The sequence below is a fragment of the Rhinolophus hipposideros genome, assembly GCF_964194185.1.
Source record: "Rhinolophus hipposideros genome assembly, chromosome: 7".
Taxonomy (NCBI): Eukaryota; Metazoa; Chordata; class Mammalia; order Chiroptera; family Rhinolophidae; genus Rhinolophus; species Rhinolophus hipposideros.
The window spans coordinates 36184364-36211552 of NC_138053.1; the positions used below are offsets into that span (position 1 = coordinate 36184364).

At 39.7% G+C, this 27189-nt stretch overlaps 1 protein-coding gene across 24 annotated transcripts in view; it reads right to left on the bottom strand.

Moving 5' to 3' along the window:
* Positions 1 to 27189, bottom strand: part of CAST (calpastatin) — a 112439-nt gene that overhangs the window by 53153 nt on the left and 32097 nt on the right. For 14 of the 24 annotated variants that reach the window (XM_081053931.1, XM_081053930.1, XM_081053948.1 and 11 more), the window contains exon 3: positions 23315 to 23386. In XM_081053931.1, the coding sequence (XP_080910057.1) occupies positions 23315 to 23386 (72 nt within the window). Of the gene's footprint in view, positions 1 to 17886; positions 18040 to 21487; positions 21544 to 23314; positions 23387 to 27189 lie in introns of those variants that run through there. The other 10 variants (XM_081053944.1, XM_081053935.1, XM_081053940.1 and 7 more) reach the window with 4 other exon arrangements.

Genomic DNA, 27189 nt, shown 5'->3' on the forward strand with positions numbered 1-27189 from the left:
ATTTGAGTCCAGAGATTCCATCTGGCACAAGCTTCCTTCTTAAGTAACTGGCTGTCAGGAAACAGCTGCTGCCCTGCCAATAATACCCAGAATCCGGTCTCTGATGCCTGACCCTGAGCTGTGTCAGAGGCAGAGACCCAGGGCAGGATGAGCCCATCCATTCCCGCTGGCTGGCCTGTGAACAAAATCACCTTCCCTACAGACCTCATGTAATGGAAAGCATGGTAGTGACTCGAGTTAAATTACCACAATTTACAGATAAAAGCCCAAAGATTCAGTATACTGATTTTTCAACATAATCATATGAACTTAACAATTCCTGAGCACCCTTAGGCACCAACTGAGTGTGCACACACACACACACACACACACACACACACACACACACACCCTGGTCCTGTAGCAGGGCATGAAGTGGTCTGACTCACATTGTCTTTACAACAAAGAACTGGAAGATGTACCAAGGTAGGGTCCCCCTCCCCTGCCCCATCAAATTAATGGACAAATATGAATGTTCATTTTTTTCTGGAGAGTGTTTTAATTTGTGGGGATTAATGTACTCATATGTACATTATTCTTTCCACAATTAGAATTGGTTGTACAAATTCCCATTCAAACACAAGAAGTTCTGATTTGCTATATCCCACTCCTTCAATGATTTCCCTCAACCATATAAAACTACCAAAGACCAAACACTCCACGTGAAAGTGCTTTTGAAGCTGCAAACCTTCTAGTGAACACTAATGTATTTTCCAAACATCCAAATTTACTAAAACAGTCCCCAAATCACATTGCCTTGGGGTTTCCAATCTGCCTTACTATTTTATTAAGCAATAGCTGGAGGTGATCCTTTGTTCCTAGAGAGAAGACTGTCAAAGGCCCACCAAGAACCGTAAAATGTATAAGGAATTATATTAATAAGCATGGAGCAGGTTATCATGGGAATTCAGCCGAAGGCCTTGGACCTATCTGCTCTCAGCATAGATCCCTCCATGAAAATCAGAACTGTTTCACCTCAGTCCAGATTCCACCATCACTAAGGCACTAACATTGTGAAACTGAAATAGGAAAGCTATTCATGGGGTCTGGAAATAAAGGGAAACAATCCTACCCCATTGTGAACCCATTCAACTCCAGCCAACTGTAGTTTATTCAATTTTTCTCCTATTTGTAAAGACCAGGAACTTTTAATACTTGTTATCTCTAGCGAGGGACTGAATGTACCTTCATTTTAAATCTTCTGTACCTTTTCAATTTCTAATTATGGATATAAATAACACAATTACAAATTTTTGAAGAGTTAATTCAAATTTAGTTTGTGCCAGGAACTACGTCAGGTGATGGTGAAACAGGGCCGGTTGGGATCCCGGTAGGAGAGGCCTTGCTGACCTCACCTTTCCTTGACCTACCTAACAATAGAGCTTAACAATAGATCATCCCCCTGTGCCTTGAGCTTGGAATGTCCTGTCCTATCCAGTTCCCTGTTTTAGAAAATTACCCTAAAACTCATGATTAATACCCTTAGGCTTATTGATCACAATCTCAATGGTCTACCAGGCTACTCCCATCATTGCTCCTGGATTGCTGACTCCACCAGAGAGCGATGTCGCCAGAAAGAAGGCTCCATGCAGACCCCTGGAACCTTCACATAGCCTCTGGAGGAACACCCAGATTTTCCCTTAAATACCCTAAGGCGGTCTGAGAATGTTAAGGCAGTTTTTAGAGGTGTTAACCCTCTGCCTTCTCAGACCACCGGTGTTCTGATAATAAATGCTTATTCTATGACCCAACTCCTGTGTTGGTCTATTGGCTGAGCGGCATAGGCTGCACGAGCCCCGGACTCGGTAGACCTGTTTCAATGGGAACACTGGTGAAACCAATAGATAGGTCCCTATTTGTGTGAAAGTTCTAGCCTCACTGGAGATAACATGAATAGAATAATCATTTCAATGATTACTGTGGTAAGCTCCATACGTGGTCCCACAAGAACACAGATTAGGCAGCCAGAGTTAGGTCAGGACAGGTAACGCTGAGGAAGTGAAGCTGATGTGGCGAATGAAGGATAAGGAGCATCACCCAGGCAAAAGGCCAGGGAGGACTCTGAGCTGTGTGTGCTGAGGCTGGGACCTCGGCTACCTGAGTTCTAAACCAGGGACTGTGCTGCACGACCTACCACTTAGCTGGTCCTGTGAACATCAAGAGGCAGCCAATTTTAAAACACAGCCATCAGTACTCGTACGTACAAAAAAATCTCCGTTAGAATTAGGGCTGTAGATCAGACCAAGTTGCGGTAATAACAATACTTTCCTTTCCAAATGACCCATGCAAGTCTCTTAACATCAGAGTATTATTAGTCATTTCTAAACTTGAATTAAGGCATAACTCAGAGTAACAAAGCAGAGAAAAAAAAAATACCTTTTATAATCATGTTCCACCCACCCATTCAACAATTGCTATTTAAAAAGCAATGAGCCAAGGGCTGAGGGTACACAATGAGAAGACACCATCACAGCCTTGAAAGAATCCGTAGTCCACTGAGATAAAGAGACTCCAGTCAAGCAGGTGAACAGTACAAAAGTATTCTAACAGAGGTGTGAGGAGAATCCTATATGACAAAACAAATGTTTGAGTTTTAAGTTTCAGGCCCGCCTCAAATAATCTTGTTGTATTGTCAAGTTGCATTAAAAATAAACCAATATTGATAACAGAGAGTGACTGCAGCCTAGAAAAAATTAATATTGAATCCTGTGCTTATCCTATATATCATCTTATTTTCTGGCATTAATCAACAAAATCTCTTTAAATATGTTTACTTGCTATAGTACTAATTTTGGAAGTTTACTGCAGTAAACAATTAGCGATATGAGGAAAAGATGGCATGCGTTTAAGACCCTTGGAAAATGCAAACTGCTTTTCTTTTTCATATATATTTTGGAAAGGTCTCCTAGACTATACAGCCTTCTAGCTCTTACCCGTTCTGGCCAGATTAATCTTCCCACATGTCACCCTCATGCCACGTTTCCCTCTAAAGCAGAACCAGCGATGGAGATCCTGTTGCCCACCGTATCACATGGAAGTCCTTTCTCCTGCTTTTAAAGACCCCTAGGCTCCAATCCCACCCATCACCCAATTCACAACAGCTGTCCCGGGCAGCCAGCCTACTCCTACTCAGAGCTCACCTCGCTTCTCTCTCCCTTGATAGTGTTTTAACACAAGTGCTGCTGGTTGGGATGCTTGTCTTCCCCAATACCCAAATCCCACACGCCCTTCCTTTCAGGTGTATTGTACTAGCTCCCAGCCCTGGCATTGTAACTTCTGAACTGCATTTGGCCCTTAGTGGGCGGATATCCTCCTTCTCCAATTCCCGGATCACTTATTCACAGTACCATATACGGGCAGGTAATCACACAATTATGTCATGAATTGTCTCTGCCACTGGATGAACTCCCTTTAAAAGAGCAGTCTGTTGGGTACGCTAATCTGCTGACCCCCACTCTTACTCACAGCAGGTCTCTATCCAGGGCTTTTTCTTGTTTATAGTGTCTAGTGAGGCTGCACAAGAAAAGACACAAGACCTAGGACCATCCTCATCCATCTTGTGATGCTGGATGTGAGAGGAGATTGTTGTGAGCTCACCCATAGGTTCTGGCGAATGGCGATGTTAGGAGAATTAATGGCTCCGTAGAAGGGGAGGGATCCTAGAGGGCTGACTCACCCATTCTGCTGCCATTAAATCTAGCTGAAGAAAGCTAGATTCAGCTCCTTACTTCTGTGTCTTCCGCCTAATAGAGTCCTCTCACTTGCCTGAGCTCCCAGAAGACTCCCAGCTTCTTTCAGGGCACTTCCAGCTGGGTCACGGCAATCCACACTCCCTCCCCTCCCCTTCAGTCAGAGCCTCATCTTGATGTCTGGACTTGTCACGGGCTGGCTTGGTTCAGAATGTGCACAGAGAATGGGCCAGCCGATGAGATGAGTCAGAACTGTTTCACCTCAGTCCAGACCGTGTTTGTTTTCCCCTCTCCTCACCGGCAGCATTCCTATATCCTCCCACCTGCAGCACTATAGAATCACCCTTCACACACCCCATCCGCCTGTGTTTGTTGAGGGTTACTAGGAACGCCAGCTGCACACATGTACTCTTCTTTTCCACCTGATAATCCATCAGCAGTTTCATTCTGAATCACAGACCATCCTCTCCCCCGTGGCTGCTGTGACAGTAGGAGCTGCAGGCTCCCTCCCTAGTCTTCTGACCTATTTCCTTCTGGAAGCCTCTTCCACTGGCTCTATTCTTCTCTGTGTTAATATTCAGTCACAAACCCTCTCCTCTTATATCCTTGCTACCTCAGAACCTGATTTCTCCCCATGACTCTAATTGTCACGTATAATGTGAACAATTCTCTATACCTCATCAGTGGCCCTGCTTTATCACCAGGCAACATTATTTTACTTTAAAATCAGGAAGCCAAGGCAGACAGATGCGGGCTCAAATCCCTGCCCCAGTACTTAGGAATCCACATTAATCAACCTCCTGAAGCCTCTATTCCCTTATCTGTAAAATGGGAGTAATACCACTTGACTCTGGAGTTGCTATATGGGTCAAATGATAAAATGTAGGGAACTCATCTGGCTCTGAACCACCTGAAGCAGGTGCAATGCTGGTTCCAGTCATTATCACCATCCTATGCTTTCATTTCTTTTGCTACCCACACTCCTGGTCTCATCACGTATTCCCACACCTGTATTACGTCAAGGCCCTTGTAATAGTTTCCATGGCTGGTTCTCTCCCACCCTTCTCCAGCCCCCATCTCTAGCTCCCAGTCTTTTCTGTCTATGGCTGCCTGACTAATTTATCTGAAATAAATGTGTACCATGTTCTCACTCTGATGAAATACTAAACTTTCCATGATTTCCCACTGTGTCCCACGTAGGTAAGGTCCAATGTCTTCTGCCTGAAATTTAGACTCTCCATTATTTGACTTAACCTACGTATTCCACTACCTCTCATGCTATGGCTCATACCACGTATCTCTTCCCACCAGGGTGGTGTCCTTTCTGTCTCATGGGCACCTCATTAGGCTGCATAACTCACTGTGAGATGGGATTCTGGACTCAAGACTGTTTGGTGGAATTCCAGCTGACACTGAATTCATGGGCAACCTCGAGTGAGTTACTTAACCTCCCTTTGGGCCTCAGTGTCCTCATCTGTAAAATGGGAATAGTACCACTTCTGACTTCATAGGGTGGTTTTAAGAGTAAGTTAATTTACATGAACCAGTTACAACAGTGCTAACAAGTGATGCATGCAGGGTAAGTGCTAGGGAGTTAGTGTTATCACCGCCATCACCAGCAAGCCCCCTTCCGCCTTTGAGCCTTTCATCTTGCCATTCCCACTGCCGACAAAGCCTTTTCCTTGTTCAGGTCCCACCTACCCTCCCCGTAAAGATTTAGCTCAAGATACAATTCCTGTATCTGCGGTAGCTCATATTAACTTCTCGAGTCTTTATACATTTTTACTTCTACCTTTAACACTGAAATCATATATGTCTTGTTGGAGGCTTACTGAGCTCTTTTCTAAGCGTATGTCATGTCTTATCCATGAAGCTATAAACTGACAAAGGGGCAGGGGCCATTTCTGGGCCTCACAGTGCCCTGCCACAGTGCCGAGTGTATTGGAGCAGAGAGCAGCTCAAAAATCACTGTTGACGCCAATCTTTGTTTCCATTTTCTAATCATCAATTAAAATTTTCATTTAAACAAAGAATGAAGTATAATTTTAGTACCTCATTTTTTTAAAGCTAGACTCATTATATAATTAATAAATCAGAGACTTTAGTTTCAGTCTGATGGCTTCTTAGTGGCCATGAGTCCACAAGCAAGTCGATTACACCTGCTAAGCCTTGTTTCCCACAATCGGAATAGCATGCAGTCCACAGGGTTATTATGAGAGTCAAATTAGATACCAAATATTAGGGCAATATGAACAACACACAAAATAAATATTAAACATTTTCTAATTAAGAAAACCTGACAAAGCAATAACTGATTTTTAACTTTTAAAACAAATAATTTGTTTCTGAACCATAATAAGATACTTATTTAATAACATGTCTCAAATAATGAAAGAAAGAAAATCATAGACTTTTTTTTTTTTTAAGTTCTTTCTTCACAGGATCTACAAGACAGACTCAAACTTGAACTCCAGAAGGACAGAGGCCATGCCTGTCTCCATTGCTGCACATCCTCAGAACCTGGCCCACAGTAGTTCCTTAACAAGTATTTGTTAAATAAATGTGTGAACTTGTGCATGAATAAACACGAAAGTATTCTCAGATGGCTCAAAAGCAACATTATGAGTTTTACTCAACAATCAGAAATTTTTTGTTCAAAGCACAAGTCAGAAAACTGGTTAGGAAAACAATTTAAACGTCTAGTCAGGTACATCCTTATTGTTATCAAGCTGGAAGTTGCACAACTTAAAAAGTACACATACACAAAAAAATCCCTGAGCTGTTTCCTGTAAGACACCTGGAATAAACCATAAGGCTGATGAGGGGCTTTCTAAGGAAAGCACTGGCATTCTGCACAGACACCATTTATGGACTCAGGGAGTACAGGTTCACATTTTTCGTTCTGTAATAATAGATTATTCACTTCGGGAAATGAATATTCAGATGTTTAGGTTTGTCTATTGTTTGCTATGCTGTCACACCATGACATGCATTCTTGCAATGCCTTCAATTATTAAGATGGCATAATGGTGCTTTTAGAGACCTGCAATTCACTCACTTAACAAAGTACACTATTTGTCATAACAAAAACATGATTCCATTGAAAGATAAACAATGGATCATCTATGAACGAAGTCAAACCATCTCTGTCAGGCAGAACATGACTTGGTGCCCGCAGATCTACCTAGGGCACAAACTACACCTCAGCACATACGTTAATAGGAAATAAGGTTGATTATGATAGGATCTTAAGTATAATACGATGTTATAAGAGACCAGAAGTGGGAGACTATTTCTGAGATGCAGGTCTGAAGGTGGTTAGGAATCATTTCACAGGGGAGATGGAAACTATTTATTTAATATTTACTGTGGTGTAATCAACAGAGAGGTGGGGACTATAGAATCTTCTATGTGCCAGGAACTTGAAAAGTGATTCCAATATATCTTTATAAAATCCTAGGAGGTAACCATTATTCTCTGCCTTTTACAAATGAGAAAGGTAGGTAACTTGCCTAAGATCTCACAGTAAAGAAGTGGTGGGAGCTTGCATTTAAACAGATATAACAATAATGCCCGTGCACTTTGGGCTATAACAAGTTGACTCCCCTACTTTCAGAAATTTAAACAAAATATTTGGATTTTCAAACTAAATGGCGAATCAGATTGAGATAAGGTATTCATTCCAGGTGAGCCAGACTTAAGATACTCAGGCCAGAGTGCAGTGTGCTAGATGAAGTAGAGCACTGCAAAATGAGTCGATCTGAACATTATCTGGGGAAAACAGAAGATGATTGATTTTATTCCAGCTGAGTATGCTGTGCATGCATGAAATACAGCGTTAAAAGGGACACACAGACTTAAGACAAAAATAGAACACTTAAGCTCTACTTGCTGTGGGAAGTGGAGAGCGCATGAAGCTTTGGCCTCTGATGCAACATCTGGGCAGACTTCAAAATAAACATCCAAACGTTGCCTGGCAACCGGGACAATAGCCACAGCTGCCGTGGAACATTTGGCTACACCCTGTGACTGTCTGGTTAGGAGCTCTGACACTGGACCATCCCAAGTGCTTAGAAGAACATCCACAAAAGGCATGAAGTAGAACTTCCGGTACTACAAGGCAACTATTGCTTTGCAAAATCCAGTCAGTACTTCAGTGTTGTTGGGGTTTCCCCCCCACCTTGGAATTATAATTACTTGAGGGCAAGGAATAGAGCGAGCCACACAGCCTGGATTAGTCATCAAAGAATAGAAAAGCAGCTATTTTTCAGAAGTTATGTTCCTGCCTCTAGGGATTCTGGTTACTTTTCAGATGCATGAAATGATTCCAACTATGTCTGACATGGTAGATGAGCAAAGTAGAGAAGTTAGACCTGGAAAAGACAGCCTACTTTCCTCTTTCAGTTCCTCCCCTAAAAAAGGTTTGTCAGGCTAGATTTACTTTAGCCTGTGATTCCAGCAATTTCAGCATAACAGAGGCTACATAATGAACAATGAAGATGGCCCCTGACAACGTATGTGATCTTGGTCTTAACCTCTCTGGAACAGTTTCCTCATCTATAAATTGTCAGGCTTGAGAATTCCGGAGTTCTGCAACTCTCATATTACAGGCTGCAATTATGTGAAGCTGATTAAATAATGTACCCAATAATACATGTTCAAATGGGAAACACAGGAGTTTAGCCTCTGGCGTCCCCGAGACCTGGGGTCTAATTCTGACAGTGTTACTTCAGGCAAGCTGCTTAACTTTTCCAAATTTGACTATTTTAATTTGTTGACTGGGTATAAAAGTGATTATGCCCATAAGACAGTAGTGAGGATTAAATGTGGTCATGGTTATAAAGTGTGTGGCTCCGTATCTGGCACCAGATAAGTGATTAACAGCAGTGATTTTCATTATTTTAGGAATACGAACAGCCTCAAAAGTTTTCCTCAGTCTCTGAATGGAAGAGCAGTTCTTTGGTGACCACTCTGCATTGAGAAGTTACACATTAATGTTATCTTTCTTAAAGAAAAAAGGGCAACATCATTTTCCTTTATGGCATTTTATTTGAATTCAAAGGCATGGCTTGTTTAGATGTAGGTTCCAGTCGATATAGAAACAGGAATCTTGGTAGCAACACAGTTTTGTACAAACCCTAAAAGATTATGAGCTCATCTAAAGCATATATGGTTATTGATATGATTAGTGTATAAGGATAAAAACTTCTGAGCTCTGCTGAACCATCGCCTCAGAGCCTTTCCGCTTAGCTTCCATAAGTGCACTCAAATTCATTTCTTAGGTGTAGACCTAACAGGGTGAGAGGACATGAGAACTTCTACGGTCCTTGTATTATAAAACCACTGCCAGCCTAATAATCTCTACAGGGATGACAGACTCAAAATATCTCTAACAGAAAGTGAGTGGGAATTTATAAGGAAATACTGAGATAGAGCCAATTGTGTGACAGCTAAGATATGGACCCTGTCACATGCCCATTCTTGCAGCCAGCTTCTCAGTGAAGCATGTTCTTAATAAGAAGGCTTATATGACAGGAATTGTAACAAGGCTTCCTTGTTCAAGCTGATCTTTAAACAATCAAAATGAAAATGTGAAGTGAAACCTCATTCCAGAAACTGATGAGACAAGTAAAGAGTTAACAGGAACGAGCTAAACATTGACCATTTGGCTCTGAATTCCCTGGCTAGCACTGCACCTGCAGGCTGACAAGCACCTTACATCCATCATAGATAGGAACAGAACAGTTCCCAATCGCAACAGCAACCCCCTGCAAACTAACAAACACCCATCATAGATGGGAACAGAACACTTTCCAATCACAACAGCAAAGCTGACATCCAGCATAGATGGAAACAAGACAGTTCCCAGGAGAAGACAATTGTAACGGCAGCCCCTCTGCAAGCTGACAAACACCCTACATCCTGCTTAGAAAAATATAAAACCCCAGCACTCCTTCACATCGGTGCAGCTGTCCCTATTGAGCTCTGCCCTGGCATAGCTCCGTTTGCCAGTATCTCTCTTACCCCTCTGTCTCGGCAGCTTTTTATATCATACTTGCCCTTGTGAAACTTCTTCTGCCAGTTTCAAACAAAACTCTCTCCTTGACTTTCAAAAAATCTTTTTACTCTCGTAGAATCTTGTAAATTCTTTTACATTCTGTGAACGATCAGGGGTTAATTCTATGCCAAGACAGAAAGAATAACAAATTCACAAATGTATACACTAACAACAACTTTCATCTTTGCAGAGGTTAAAGAGGCAGTGTTCTGTGGTACTTAGGAGAATGGCTGTGAAGCCAGATCACTTGAGTTTGAATTTGACTGTGACCAAATTCCTTAACTGCTCTGTGCCTCAGTTTCCTCATCTGTAAAATCGGAATAATAATGGTATCTTCCACTGCATTTCATCCCACTTTTCCCTAGGATAAAAATCCAGTGGAATAGAAAAACTGATTTTAAAGTAGGTTTCACTTGAAACTGATGTAAAAATATGAACAGTGCTGCTTATCCTTCAATCAAAGCAGAAGTTCCGTATTCCTACACGATAAGAAAGTTTTTAGTTATGTACTATTTAATCCTGCTATTTAAAAATTTCACCACTTTCAAAGACAGCTAATTTATCCCTTCTCTGCTGTCTGTTAAAATGTCTAAAGAAACTCTGTTAACAAAACTATTATCTGCTAATTCCAATCAGTGTGCAATATTCTCTTTCACACAAGCAAGAAACCTCATTCATCAGAGAGAATTCCACCAGTATGAAGATACCGAGCAGAACAATAGAGAGCACAATATTGATTTCTAGGGCTTTTTTGAATTTAAATACAAATTCCTTTCTCAGTTATTTAAACTGCCTAGATATAAACTACTGAGTGGAGGCTTTTATAAGACCAGTCTACTGAAAAGAGCTTTAGAATCAAGAAGAATCTTGCCATGTGACCCAGGGTACTTATTTAATCTTGCTGGGCCCTAGTCTTCTCATTTATAAAATTGTCCTAATACCCACTGACCTACTCGCAAAATATGCAACTTTTAAGAGGATTAAATGAAATCCTATGTAAGTCACTTAGCACAGTTGTGCAATAAATTAATAAATGGTTGGTTTCTTTTTCTTCTTTCTATGTATTTTCACATATCTAGATCCTGGAGAGTTTCTCCAAACTATATACATGCTGATGGACCTAACTCCTCTCCCAGAGCATTCCAGAATTATTTTCAGATTTTCGAAACTAGCAAGAACGTCCTTTGTTAAGTTTTATTTGTTTCCTATTGATTGTCTTTCCATTTTGAACAGTAATCAAATCTTCAGTTCATTGGTCTGTAGGAGAATGGGGAGCAGTTATACATACACTGAGAAGACATAGTTTACCACATCAATTGAAAATTAATTGGTGTATTTTGCCAAGATTTTAATTGCAAATATGTAGATCAGTGTTTATCATATCCAAACTTTGTGAAGAGGTATAAGAAAACAATTGTTAGTGGACTGGAGAAGAAAACAATTCTAATACACGTATGGTGGGCTAGGAATCCTGGCCTACCACAAAAACACTGAGAATAATTCAGCACCCATTAATGCAATAATTAAAAGATTCTTAAAACCAAGGGAAGCCTCAAATTCAACAGCCAAAAGAGTTTAACCTTTCCTTTTTGGTCTCTGAAAATTCAGTATGGGTGTACATTGTTTCTTAATGATGTACCAAATTTCCAAACAATTAATGATAAGTTAATTGACTGATTGACTTAAAAGTCAAGGTTAGAGTAAGATACCACATTGAAGATACTTTAGTTCTATAACATTGCTGGGGGAAAATGATCATTAATTCTAATCACTGAAACTATATGCAAAATATAGAGAAATTTATACTTTAAACATGTTGTGCTAAAAATGTACATAATTATTTCACAATCAGTGTATGTCATGCTATGGGGCAATGTGACTGGCTAAGCACTAACATCTTAGCTTGATGGTTCTTGGCCCAGGAACAGTCATTCACAGGCAGTGTGTGGGAAGGGACAGGGATGGACGCACAGGGACTTAGAAACTAACAAAGGAGAAAGGGCAGGGGGAAGAGGAAGTATTGTATACCAACAAGCTATAAACCCCTCTAATGATTCTGAAACTCCCTGACATTAAGAATCACTCGTTTACGTAAATTAAAACAAGATGGCTTTATAGTGGGTGCATGAAATGACTACTATTTTCTATCATCTATTGTTATCTATTGGTACTTTCCTCCTGGTAACAAACTCAGTCTCTTCATACTTTCATTTGATCAAAAGAAAGGAACCAGACCACATAAGATATTAGAATTCACAAAATTACTTTTCAAAAGTACTTCCCAGGTAGTTTTTTCCAGCCAGTGCTAACACTGCCAGCCCAGATTACTGAAGACCCTAGGTGTTCCCTAAAAATACAGTCCTGGAGGACCTCAAGAATGTTTGTCCTCAGGGATACTTGTGATTACAGCCCTAAAACTCAGGGATACTTGTGATTAAGCTGACAGCCCACACCCTTTCTTACACTATAAGAAATTGTATGCTGCAGACATCCCCAATGCCAATACTGTTGTCATTTTATAGGCAGATATTCTGGACCATTACAGAAACTCTTAATGTTATACACATCCACTATTCAGCTCAGCTGCAAGGATTTTGTGTGTTTTTTAAACAGGATGTAATTTTCAAATGCTATATTAATTACATTTTTAGAAACTAATATTTGTCTATCTCTGTAGATCAGGGGTCTAAAACTCAAATGAAAATATGTGTTGGGTGATGTGAAGGAGTATATCAGGCCAGTAGGAAGAGGGAGTAGTGAGCTTTGCAACAAAGCAGAGCATGCATTCCTCACGTAAAGGCTTTCAAACATTTTAACACGTTGTGCAGACCCAACAAAATAAGTCTGAATGCTGATGGACAAACGCTCTTCTGTTCCAGACATACAGAAATACTGGATAAAATTTAAAGAAAAATTAAATAAATAAAGAGACAAATCAAGAAATGGTGAGTATGAGAGAGATGTTAAGAATATGGGAAGATAAAATAGTCTGGCTACCAGTTTCAATTTCCTGCAGTAGGCAAAACCCTCTGAACTTGATACATCTTTGTAAAGAACATATTATGAAAAGATGCAAGTCTAAAAGTTGGTGAGGCACCATTTTAGATAAATTGTTAGCAGGAGAATATTTATATTCAAGGACTCTAATGATGACTAGCCACAGTTATGGAGTTATATAAAAGTGTTTTCTGTTTTGCCCTATTGTACATAAACACAATTGCTTATTTTCATTATAAGGAATACATTTTTAAAAAACGTATGTATCTGGAAGATGTTCAAATAATTCCATTCTCTGTTACTTTCTCTGGCCACCCTCTCAGTATAGCTAATACAGAAACAATGTGCAGAAGGCTGAGCCCCTGGTTTCTCTGTAGGAACAGAGTTCTCTCACCCCTCCCCTAACAACTCTATTGTGGGCATCTCCGGAGGCTCTGAGGCCTGGTCTAGGTCTTTATACTTAATTCACTTGTGCAGGAGACCTCAAATCCGTTACAGAGTCTGGAGAAAATGCATGCATACTAAGCTGGCCTCAATCTCTTACGGCAATTTTGAGTGAAATGGGAGTGGTCTAGGCTCTTGCTTAGGCTCCAAAAGTGAGCCATGAACATCAGTCAGTTCATGGGGCACTCTCAGTGTGATTCAGAAGTCTGAACCCCTCTGGACACCTGGACTTCTCACCAAGATTTCACTGCACTGCCAAGGCCAGAAGACTACTTACAGGTAGGCTCTGGATAGTCCTACTCCCTTCTTAGCACAGTGGTTATCAAACTTTAACAGTTGTAAGGACTTATCCAGAGAGCAGCTTAAGCCATAGATTCCTCAGTGATTCTGACTGGGGAGGTCTGAGGTAGGGCTTGGGAGATCTCCATTTTTAAGTAAGTATCCCAGGTGAATTTGATGCAGATGCTATCCGTCATGAAACACTGTCTTGGGGAATTCCAAGGGTGTGTACCACATCCTCAGGACCAGTACTGGGTGAGTCCCAGGGCCACGGATTAGTCCGGAATTACCCTACTGGCTTGAATTCTCTATTTGCAGACCAAGAACCTTCTCTTTTCTAAGGAGACCCCAACTGTTAAAGCTCATTCTCTGCAATTAAGGAGGCCTTGCTCACATCACAGTTATGTCTTCATTCCTTAGGACTCCAATCGCAAGACACACTGGAAAACGCTAGTCAACTTTACCTTGACGGCTTACCAACATCTTATCCATTATGATCAGCATGTACCACAGAGCCTCTCAATCCCACATAAAAGCCCATGTACAAGTGTAGGGGGAGATAATAGTCTCCTGATTGGGAGTTGGGGGCAAGTATGGAAGGAAGAGATTAAGACAATAATGAATGAGGAGAGCCAATGTTTGGGAAGGTGGATGTGTATTAGACTATGAGTCCTACCTCTGACTAAGTGGACTCCACCTGAATAACATCACAGACCCTAGAGTCTGTGTCCATCTTGGCCATTGGTATTTTCCATTTTATACCAGCCTCCTGGTTGTAGGTTTCTTTGAAGGGACTCATATCCCCAGTCTTTACTCCCAGAAAAACAGGCCCACAACCATAACCTCATCCCCCTTCTATCAGCTTTCCACTGTGTTTTTATAATATAAAGCACCTTGATAGCAATGCTATTTAGCACTTTTCACATTGTGCTTTTATATTTGTTATATGAAACATACCTCATTTCTGTATCTTTAGTACCATGTCTGGCCCATTGTAGAATCCCATTTTCTCCCCCAAGAAAAGAAGAAGAGTTCCTTCTTGATATTTTCTGATTATCCACTCTTTAATCTTTAGCCAAAGCACAAACCGATAATAAGTTTCAAAACTCTACGTATAGATCTTATGAAGTAGAATAAAAATGAATGTAATTTTACCTTTTCCACCTACCCAGGATAAATCTCTGTACTAATGCAACAGCATCTCAGGGCTCTATTCATGTTAAGATAAAAGCAACACTCTTTTGCAATTCAATAAGTATTTATTGAGCAACTACTATGGTAGATGCTATGGGGGTACAAAGATGTAGGTCCTGTCTTCAAGGGGCTCACAATCTAGTAAAAAGCTGGCATTCTAAGAACAAAAGTCGTAACTGGAGCTAAATGAGAGTGTAACCAAACTAGACTGTAGTGTGTGACAAATTTTCGTGCACCTCAGCTCATTTTTTTGGAAAGTATGTTATGGAGAATGGTTACGTATGTTCTAAGGAACAATCCAATGTGGTGGTTAAGAGATCAGGCTCTTCATTAATCTATAAAATGGGCGGAATGAGAGTATCTCATTGCATTATCATCACATCATGTGAAGTGATCAGCGTTGCCTAGGACATAGCAATTTTCAGTAAATGTAACTATAATAGTTAATACCCTATTCTAATACAGATTATGCAGATTGCCTGGAACCTATTGCAGTCACTTTCTAATAATTTATTATTACTGCCTAGTGTAGACAAGAGAGAAGAGTAACAATGTCACTTTGCTAGCAGTAAGATTACGCACAGCTCCACCTGAACCGCCAATGTCCAAATATATGGACTTGCTCAGAAGTACGCATGTCTTAAGAGATAACGTACAGTGCCCTTAAAAATTGGAAATAATGGGATTTTGAGTAATTATTTGTATGGTTTTCCATATAAATATTATGGCTCATTCTTAACCAGGGGAGATAGCATCCAACTAAAGGAATTAAAAAATGTGTAAATTGCTTTTGGTCACGCTCTGGCATTCAGTGGGAGCAAGACAGTCCTGCCCAATTAACAGCTGTCACCCCAAATGCCAACAGTACCCTGTTGAGAAACATTGGGTAGCTGACATTTTTACGTTAAAAGCTATTCACAGAGAAAAAAATAAAACGCAATTGTTTGTGAAGACCCACTGTACTTTCCCAGTATGCAGATTATTAATTCAATACATCAGAAAAACCATAGGACAAAATATGTTCCTCTTAATGAGATCAGACATTGGTGCTAAAACATATATTCCAGATTCATATAGTGTCCAAAATGAAGGCACTGTAAAGTATAATGAAAGAGAAGATACAAATCTATAGATATATAAAATCTTCGTGTATATATATATATATATATATATATATATATTTGTATATATATCTTTGTGTATATATATCTTTGTGTATATATATATATCTTTGTACATATATATACATATATACATATATGTATATATACATATACATATATACACACATACATGTGGGTTTATTTAAACAGGACTAGCAATTAGATAGTTCATATGTCGGGAAAAGTAAATAGTTCCACCTAAGAAGTAGTGATGCTTTAAAGATACAACTGTTATTATAAATAATAATAGGAACACAAATACTGGGCTGATTTTAAGAAGTTAGTTCAAATTAATTTTTTATGTTTTCCTAATCTCTTTCTCCCTCTCTCTCCTGTCTCTCTCTCTTAGTTTCATGCTTTCAAACTGTTATTTATGTGATACCTTTCAAATTTGCATTATGGGAGAGAATAATACTCAGCCAATTACTGTGTTTCCCTGAAAATAAGACCTAACTGGAAAATAAGCCCTAGCATGATTTTTCAGGATGCTCATAATATAAAATAAGCACTACTGTATTTCCCTGAAAATAAGACCGGGTCTTATATTAATTTTTGCTCCAAAAGACACATTAGGGCTTATTTTATATTACGAGCATCCTGAAAAATCATGTTACGGCTTATTTTCCAGTTAGGTCTTATTTTGGGGGAAACACGATATGTAATCAATTCCTCTAGCGCATTGGGAATCTTCTCTCAAAGCACGTGAACTGAACCACAGACAACGTGAATATGCTGCTTCATAAACACTGTCATGCAGTCTGCAACACTCACTTGTTTATAACAGGCTCCAAGAGTCCTTGCTGCGTGCACATGGATTGTCACTCCACCTTCAGTGCTACCGGCCACCTACCCCTTCTCCATCAGACGGCAGATGTGGCCTTTCCTAGTTAGGCATGATTTTGCTACATGTCACTATTTGGTTTTAATCCTATACTGTTTCCTAGAACCCAGACAGCACTCCCTTCCCACCACATTCCTAGCAACAAATATCCTTTCAGATGCTGAACCATCAGTGTGAAAGTTGAATTCAGTGCCCACAATCAACACATCAGGAAAAGGCACTCCATAGTTATTGATAAGAAAACAAACTTTCCCATTTTGATAGTAGGTGCCACTCCTTATTGACTTCCCCTGCAATGCAGAGGTTTTCTCTCTAAAAAGCATCTCATACAGCAAGAACTTTCCAGAGTTGCTGATTAAGCTTGACTGTCCCTCTGATTCATACCTGGATTCCTAGAAGACTAGTCAGAAGTCCCAAGGTCTTGTCCCTTAAAAAAAAAACTTCCTAAACTCTCTGCCTCATTTTCTCAAAGTATAAAATGGGACTAAGGAACCTGCCTCTTGCACTGAGGACCGCTGGGACCCTAAGTGTACAGAAAAGATTGTTAAATCTCTATGTAAACACTGCGTTCTTGAAAGATAGACACAAAAAGTACCCCTCAGAGATGTTATCCGATCACAGTCTCAGGTTGTGTTCAAGGAACTAGAACAGAAACATGTTCCAACGGTTGCCATGCCACACCCAGCATGTATCAGGTACATAGGAGAGGTTACACTGAGTGAGCTCATTGTCCAAAACAGCAGGCATCACAGTGGAGGGGGCAGGGCCAGCAGAGAAGGCGGGGAAGGGGGTGGAGGGTCCGGTGTAATCCTAGAGATAAAAGTGCCAAACTATATAGACCTAGCTGCTGTTTTTCTTCTTTCAGCATTATTCCCGGGTCACATACATGCCTGGTTTTGTAACCTTGCCACGTCGGGTGACCAGACACATTCCCAGCTGAAGAGCCAGCAAGTGTCACCGACTGGGAGGAGGGGTTGACAAGTAGCACACTAACTTAGAACCCATTTGAAAAGGAATGTATCTTCAGACTCAAGAGACTAGAAAAGGCGCATGTCCAAGCCGGGAGAGCCAACAGCAGGGTAGGTAGGAGCCTGGGACACACAGGACCTGCACTAAAGCGGCTGCCGCCCTCCTGGGAGTCAGACGCAGCCTTGGAGAGAAGCGGCAGAAATCAGTACTCACTCTGTGTCCAGCTTCCCGGCCCAGAGACTTCAGCGGGGTTGTCAGGATGTTTGCATTCCTGGTTGGGCTCAGCCCCCACGGTTTCAGTTTAAGGTCCAGCAGAGCCCGCAGAGAGCGACTGGGCGGTCCCGGGATGCGACGCAGGCAGCCCCCGCCCTCCTCCCGGGTGACTCATCACGAGGTGGCTTCCCAGAGGCTGGCTAACTGAGCAAGTGGGCCTGTTAGGCCGGCCACACTGCAGGCTGATGGCAGAGGTCTGCTGCTCCTAGGCTGTCACCCTTTGACTCTACCAAAATCAGGGAGCAAGGGTGGATGCTCTTTGGGAGTGCTCTCTGCAAATACACGCCCCCAAATATCTCTTTTCAAATTATAAAGCAAATTAATAAGGACCACCACCAAAGATTCAAGAAAACATTTCAAATTGGATAATGGATTTTTTTTAAAAGAGCCGTTTAACGAAGTCAGAATTTTACTGAAGTACTCATTATGACTAAAAATTTCACAATAAATAAAAATGGATTTTAATCCATTGCATAAAATAAGAATTCATGAGTTCATACTGCTATAAATGAATGAATGAAAAAATAAATAAATAAATAAATAAATAAATAAATGGCATTCTTTCTTAGAGAAGAATGCCAATGAGTAAACATAAAATGAATGATGGAGTTGAGAGGAAAGAGTAATGAAATTTTAAAAAAATACGGAAAGCCAATGCTTCCCAAGGCCATAAACCAATGACAATAAAGACTCTGGCTGCTGAGCATGGGGTGTGAATGCAGGAGGTGGTGGTGGTCAGTGATTGAGGAGCAGAGACCTCACACCCACCTAGTGACAGCTGAGCAGTGACTCGCTGCTGCTTCCAGCCAAGGCAGAAGTGACGGCCAGCTGGCATTGAAAAGATGGGGGGCTCATCTGCACAACTGTACCTGACATCCACCGAACAGTCAAAGCCGGTGGGGTCCCTCTGACTTCTGCAAGGTGTTCCTCACAGCCACCTTATTTATTTTCATTTTTCATTTACTTCTGTTAAATAACGCCAGGGAAGTAAGAGCCCTTTCAACTAATATTTTATAATTCCCTGAACAGACGAGCCTGTCCTTATAATTATTCTTGATCAAAACATAGCTTAAAAATTCCTTTTTTATTTATCATTAGTATTTTCTTTCTTTCTTTTTAACTAAACCTCAGCTCATCTAGATTTCACTGATGATGCATTTCTCCTGTGACAAAAACAGCACAGGGCGACTTATTTGGGTCACACCCCAGTAGGGATGAGCCCTGCATCTCACAGTCCCAATGTTAGGCAGCATAGCTCCCTCAATGAAGGTCAGTATTTCTGTGCTCCTGAAGAGTACAGATGAGTAATTATGTGTTACATAACAAGTCCTCCAAAGCCTCATATCCTGCAAGACAGAAAGTAGCTCCTTTCCTAAGAGACGAAGAAGGCATCAGTGCATCCTGATATTCTGTGGCTATCTAGTCTCTGAGGCTCATCCTTGCTCCCAGTGTGGTCCTCGTACCATCTGTGTCTGAAACACCTATTAAATATATACAATTCTGGACCTTACCCAACGCTGGTGAATCAGAATTTGCTGGCTCGGAACATGAGAATCTGCAGTTAACCAGCTTCTCCAATAGGGTTTAGGTACTCTAAGGTACAGGTAGTCTACACTACTCTCTTTCAGCACAATTCAGCATCCTTCTTCCTCAGATTGTGGTTGCCAGACCAACAGCATCAGCATCAACTTGGAGCTTATTGGAAAAGCAGATTCTCAGCCTCACCCTAGTCTACCTGAATCAGAATCTTCATTTTAATAAAAACCCCATGGATTCAATAAGCACATTAAAATACGAGAATTACTGCTCTGGAACTTGTTTCCCAAACTCTGGTTATTTGTATATTATCTATAATATATATTTTTAACCCGCAATTTGTATACTATATTTACTTAATATTTTTAAAAATAGTTTTACTTTTTAACCTTTACGTTAGCCTTGTCTTAAGCAAAACTATTCATGGGATCATGAGTTTGAAGTGCTACTTCACTTTTTTAAAGTACATTAAAATATATGCATAATTATTACAATAAAAATGCTTTCCTGTGTAACACTCAGAGTCATCTCACAAACCACAGGTGGTCCAAGGACACTGTTTGGTGAGGGTGACACTGAATGCAGGAATACTTTCCATAATACACAAAGACTACCTAGCCCCTCACTCATATGACAGATGAGAAAAGTAAGCAACTGAGACAAGAGCTATGTTGCCAAATTACCACAGCTATTTATGGCAGAACCAGGACGAAAATCACAAAGTATTTCTCTGACAGGTGCTTACTCCTTCACAGATCTCACCTCTAGCTGGGAAAAAAGCTGTCTGTACCTTCTGCTGTTTAAAAAGCCTATCATCAATGATGTCCCTTCAGTTCAATTATGTAATTCCTTTGTTTTCTTTTCTTCAGTGGTATTTTAACTCGGTATCACACATTTGCAAACCCTCACTACATATTGATAATTTTCCAGCCAATCAATATGTGCCTTTCCAAAGTAGAATACGGAACACAACCATAGGTTGCCTTGTAGAGAGGTTGAAGCATGCAGATATGCCAAAAAAGAATGAGATTGGAAGTGAGCAGTGTGACAAGACCACGACCCACTGGGAAATGTGTGTTATGATAAATCTTGTTAGTCTTCAACATGGGCAGTGGCAGAGATCCTGCCATCTGGTCCTAAATGTGATAGGTGCTGAGCTGTGGTGGCAGCAGGAAAAGCTCTCCCAGTGTGGCTAGGCATTGTTTATGGCTGTGAAACTAGATTCCTTCCGGAGGAGCCTTCTGGATTTCTCTAGGAGCTACCTGCTAGCCTTACAAAATTCTTTTTTGGCTTGACCTAGTCAGAGTGGATTCTAATCAAACTAATAACCTTAACCAATACATCTTCTTAATAGCTGTGGTCTTCTGCAGAGAGATTCCTAATGTAGGTTCAACCTTGCTTTCCTTACCTGAATAAGGAAGTGATTAAAACAGAAGTTGCCTGAGAATTCTTCCAGCAATAAAATTGCATGACTGATTATGGATCACAACTATTTTCACATTGGCTTTAATAAGAACCTATGTAATTTCTGCAACCTCACGAGTCCTCATTATTAATTTATCAAAAAACGAATTTTAAGCACTAGACATATTACAATAATTGTTTTAAGTTAGAAATATCTATGCCACTTAAAAACTTTCGATCTTCCAAGACCAGCACTTCATGGCAGAAGTGATATTATTTGCGTATATAATTACTCATTTTGCAAGAATTCTTATAAAACAGTTCTGCAACACAAGGTAACTCCTGTAATTATTCATAAACTTCAAATTTAATATTTAAGACAGACTTTCTTTTCTTAATATTGTAAAATTATCATTTTTTTTAACTCTCAAGTTGAATGTGTCCAGAATCAAGAAACCAGGACTAATTCTCACAGCCAATTTATATCTACTATTTTGTCATGTGTTTTCTGACTGTGTTGAGAGAATATTACTTTGCCTGTGTGTGTTATGATCATTACTTGTGTAATAAAAGGCTTCCAGTGATCATAAATGCTACTTACCCCAGCTTTTCTAAATAAGCATGGGAATGATGATACTGAGTTAAAGGCCTTTCAATCTGGCATTAAAAGAAAAAATAAATAAGTATACTATATATACATATAGTATACACACACACACATATATACACACATATATTCTTTCTTCCAATACTGCATTAAAGTTAAAGATATGAGAAAGAGTGAGGAATTAAACAGTGGGAAAACTAATATTCAGGAAACCGGTGAACGAAAGTGAGTCAGGAAACCAGAGTAAGAAAGAGCAACAGGAGAGAGAAGAATGGAGGTAGGATAGAACAATGTTTTAGAAGCCAAGTAAAGAATGGCAAGCTTGCCATCAAATACTAAAACAATAAACATGTGGCTAAAATGTCTCCATCTCCCAGCTTTCTGGGACAGAGCAGACTTTGGGGGAGACATCCAAATTCTTTATAACCATGTCAACTCAGAATGATTGGAAGATAACTTCCTGCATGAAAAAAGGATGGAAAAGGGACTATTCTTCTGACTAAGTTCAAGAAAAAAACTGAATGTGATTTTCCACAATGTATAGACGTTCCAAGAGTTTAGGTACTAACAATTCTGGAAATAATTTACAAACGATTCACTAAATCTCACTGGGTTGCGTTTTGCCAATGAGACTTCTCATTTTTTAGAGACATAATTTAAGGATAAGCTAACTAAAGGTCCTAAGACCATAAAAGACAGTATATGTATGGAAAAATATTTTTGTTTCGTTAGGATGATATTCAACTCTGTGCCCAGCCTCTTCTCATTTCTCAGCTGAGTTTTCACAACTTTTGGGGGTTTGGAAAGTGGCCAGGACTCCGGGAGGCAATAAAATATTAACTCTTTACCAAGCGAGTAACATACATGAGAAAGTACACAGATTTCCTTAGGAGAGCCACCAGTTTTAAAGAACGAAATGCTTATTTAAAATAGTTGTATAGACAGTCCGGAAACAGGTTAAGGTTTTTGATAATTTGAACATAATGGAAAAACACAAATTGAAATGCGCTGAACATAACTATTGTATACAGAGGGTGCCAAAACAAATGTATACACATTTTAAGAAAGGAAAAAACTGTATTAAAATTGTAATACTCAATATATACCGATAATAAAAGATGAATAAAAGTCACGTGTATATCTTTTTTTGGCACCCCTGGTATATTAAAAACTTGCAGTTGCTTCTCTTGAAAGGTGACATTTCAGTGATTTTTGTAAGTTGCAAAGATTTTGAAGTATTATATTACCAAAGAATACTCAATCAGAGCTTATGAGGTCCAGCATGTCGAGGACCTTGTGTAAACAGGAAACTGGGTTCAAACACCACCTGCATCTTACTGGCTTTGTGGTTTTGTCAAGGTTACTTAACCTCTCTGAGCCCTGGTTTCCTCAGGTACAAAGGAATAATAATTATAAGGTTGTAAGGTGATTACATAAGATAATTACATAGCATACGTAGCAGAGAGCCTGGTGTGGTTAATGCTCATTAAAGTATTTTGAATTTCTGAAGTTGGAGGACTATATTTCTACCCCCAGTGTGTACAAAAGTCCCATATTATTTATAGATATTTATGAAAATAATATTTATTGGACACATTATTACATGCCAGTAAAAATTATAACATAAATGGTTTTACTAGATTTTAAATCATTCAAATCATTATTAAGAAATTGCATCCCTCTATCCCCAGTGCAGAAATGATATTTTTTTGTTCAAAAACTTTCAGTGATATATGGACACTGTTTACCTTTCCTATAGGCCGCACCCACTAATGACACACCTTAGAACAGGGGTCTTTTCATGTTCAGGAAATGACTGACCTTGGTGGCCGGGGCTGTTCCGCCAGCATGGGTTCTGGAGGGTTGACTGCTCCCATGGCTTGTTGTATTTTTCTTGAAAATAGAAAATATTTGTTTCAGTGGGGGAAAACATCTTAACAATGTACTCAAATTTTCACCAATACCTTCTCAAGCAAAAATCAGACTAATAAACTAAGCACACACAAAAATGAGTATCTTTTAACTTTTTGTATCTTTGCCTGAGACTATATCCATATTGAAAAGGAACAGTAGGTTGAATAAATCCCAATAGGTCAATATTCAATGATTATGGAGAACTGCAAAAATCCTCACATGGACAGTTGCCATTTTCCACCACAATGCAGTCCCGGAAACACCACTCAGTGTGGAGTGGTTGCTTTCTCTCGCCCAGTGCTGTAGAGAATACATCAGTACCCCCTCTGTGGAGGGTGATGAGCAGTAAGCATCAAAGATGTAATTCTGCTTCTAAAATTTTATCTTTGGGAAATAATATGAGAAGAGCAAAAGCCTTTTCTCTTCAAAGATATTCACCATAGTATTATAACATCAAAAAGCTGAAAACAATACAGGTAATAAAAAATGTTCGTTGAGTGCTTACCATGTGCCAGGTAATTATTCTATTAGAATAATGGAATTATAGATAATGCTAGAATAATGCTCTAATAAAAGAACATATGAGAGCATTATTATAATTGCTCTAAGCATTTTAATTACCATGTATAATAACTTATTTCATCTTTGCATTACCGAATATGAAGCTGGTAATATTGCTATCCCCATATAGGTGAGGACACTGAGGAATGGAATGAGTACATAATGTGGTCATTTATAGCTAGTAAAAAGCAGGATGTCAGCTTCAGATCCTATTCTCTCACCTACCTATCTTGCTTCTGTAAGTAGGCGTTATGCAATGGACAGCTCCAGGGTGAAATATGCGATTATTAAAAATCATGTTGAGAAAAACCTTTCGTTAAATGAAAACATATTATTCCTATTTTATATAAAGAAAAGTAAGATTATAAAATAGCATGTAGAGTATAATCTTTGAGGTTCATATGGGTTATTTTCTGATCGCGGAGTTAAGAGTGATTTTTTAAAATATTCTTCACTGTGCTTTTTTGTATTTTCTTATATATCTATTGAACTTATAAAAGAACAATAAATGGGGGAAGGGAGGAAATGTAAAATACACAGTTGCTGTTTCAATAAGGCTTTGATACCTATATCTCCTATGAATATCTATAATTCAAAGAAACAAGCATATAAACTATGAAGTTTTATTGTACAAAATGGTGAGATTATGATCTACCTATAAAATGTGAATAACGTACTCTAAACACTAGCAGGAGGGATGGTGATGCACTAACCAGCTGACATATAACATGTTAAAGAGTTGGATGACTATGTAGCAAAATGTTGAAAAATAAATAATTGAGAGCGATTTGGTTTAATCCTTTAATATTTAGAAGAAATATTTAGCAACATTTATATTGCTTAATTTTTTTTTTTTAAATGCCTGCCATGAAAGCTTGAGCAGAAGCCTTTTCCTTCAGGGTAAATATTGCCTTAGCAAGAAGAAAAGACAAAACGTAGTTTTCTGTCCTCAAAGTATAATCTGTATGTGTCCACTGGCTGATCATTCCCAGAGCACTTGAGGAAGATCACCGGGGTGGTGAGCTAGAAGCAGCAAGGTGAACACATTTTATAAAATGGTATCTAAGCGTCCTCAGAGGCATTTGCAGGAGTCCCAGGTTCTTGGGCATCACCTGTAGACTAAATAAATAGTCCTTCCTAGGCATACACGTACTACCATCAACTACGGGAAATGAACTCCTAGATAAATGTGAAAGAAATAAAAGAGGATTCCAAAAAGCTACTAATGTGGGTATGATATGGGAGATGGTGAAAGAAGGGGATGGCCTATATTTTATCCGTATTACAAGTCTCTTTCCAAAACATAAAGCATATTAACAAATAGCTTCTGATACCCACAGTGTGTACATGGATTGGGGCTGGACATAAGTCCAGTGGGGGTTGTTCATTTTAACAATGAGGTTGTTCATTTTAAATGGGATTATTCATTTTAACCTCGTTCCCCTTGCAACCTCCTCATTTTCCAGGGACAAGATTAAAGCCCGGAAGGGTCACATCCTTGTCAAGTGTGCCCCAGCCACCCCGCACTGCAGCTCTTAGCCTTTGGTCTCAGCTCCTAACAAGGAAGGGCACAGTCCAATTGTGTGCTAACTATAGGTCCCATTCATTACCTCAAAGCCCACACACTGAACCCTGGCTCATCTGTCAATGAATACCAATATAACACGTCAGCTAGGACTTGCCCATGAGGATTGAAAAGCTTGCCTTCTGGCTGAGTTATGAAAATACTAAGTTAAAAATAATAACTATTTAAACACATGCTGATTTTCGTTTCACCTCTATATCAACTCGAGGTTTACTTTTAAAAAACGATTTAATAACAAATTCAATGTCTTTTAACTCAAAAGATGATTCGCAAGTTGAGGATCACTCAGCTTTCCTATGGGTATGAACTATCACCCCGCGAGACACCTGGATTACCTCGTCTACAAGGGACCAATTTCATTTATTGAAATAAGAGTAGGATTTGTAAAAATGATTTTTCTTTTCATTTTTATGCAACAAGTATTTATTAAGCCCTTAGTCAATGTCAGACACTTAAAACACAATGGAATACTTAGAAATACACGCGTATACCAAAACACAGACTCCTTATTCTCAGATTAGTAACCAGTGTTTAATTACAGATTGTGAGGCTGATACATGAGACTTGGTTCTCTTTCTCCAATTATGTCTGACTTCATGCATTCCTACACTCATTCACTCCCTCACTGGACAGACATTTATTAAACCTTGGTTACGAGCCTGGTGCTATTCTAGGCACTGTGGATGTGATGACCAATGAAACAGAAAAAGGTCCTAATCTTATAGTGCTTACATTCCAGTTAGAAGACTCAGACTCTAAATAAGTCAACAACAACAAAAAAGGTAATTTCAGCAAGTGAGGAGTGCAGTAAAGACACTAAAACAGGGTAATGTAACAGAATGACTGGCCTAGGGTTGCTTCAGACAGGATAGACAAAAGGGATATTTGACCGAGACCTGACTGCAAATAAACCAATCATGTAAATATGGGATGGGGGAGAGGAGGCATTCTAGGTAGCTAGAGTAGCATGTGCGAAGGCCCTGAGGTAGGAATGAGCTTGGCAAACTGGCAGAACAGAAAGAAGTCAGTGCAGGTGAAGCATGGTGAGCACAGGCATGTGAGATGAAACAGGACGCCGAATCAAGATATTTAGTCAGTAGTGACAGAGGTTTAGGATGGCCCTACAGGCAAGTGTGTTTAAGATCATCAGTTTCTTCCAGCTGTGGCCTGCTTCCTGATTTTCTCTGGGTGCTATCTAGCTCTCGTGAGTCCTCCCTTGACTCCAGGTGAAAAGTTCTCAGTCTTCTGGCTTCGTGTCACCCCCTGCTTACTTTTGCAAGTGCCGTTTTCACCTCACTCCCCCATTTCCTTACCATCATCATCGGTCCCACCCTGGCCTAGACATATCCCTCACCTGGCTAGGACTTCATTTCAGCAGCTAGTGACAGGGCTGGATCTACCCTCAGATGGAACAGAATTAATTCGTCTACTCACAGAAAGCAGAAACTCTCGAAACCAGCGCATTTGGCTATGACTCTGTATTTGTCCGAACATACAGAGGTACTCTAGTCTCTAAAAGATTAAGATGGTAAATGAGGATACCGATACTATGATAATTCAAATTCTAAGTTAAATTGTCTTTCCCATAAACCTGTAGACTTCTAGGCCATTGAGCAGATTTTTCCTTGCAAACAAA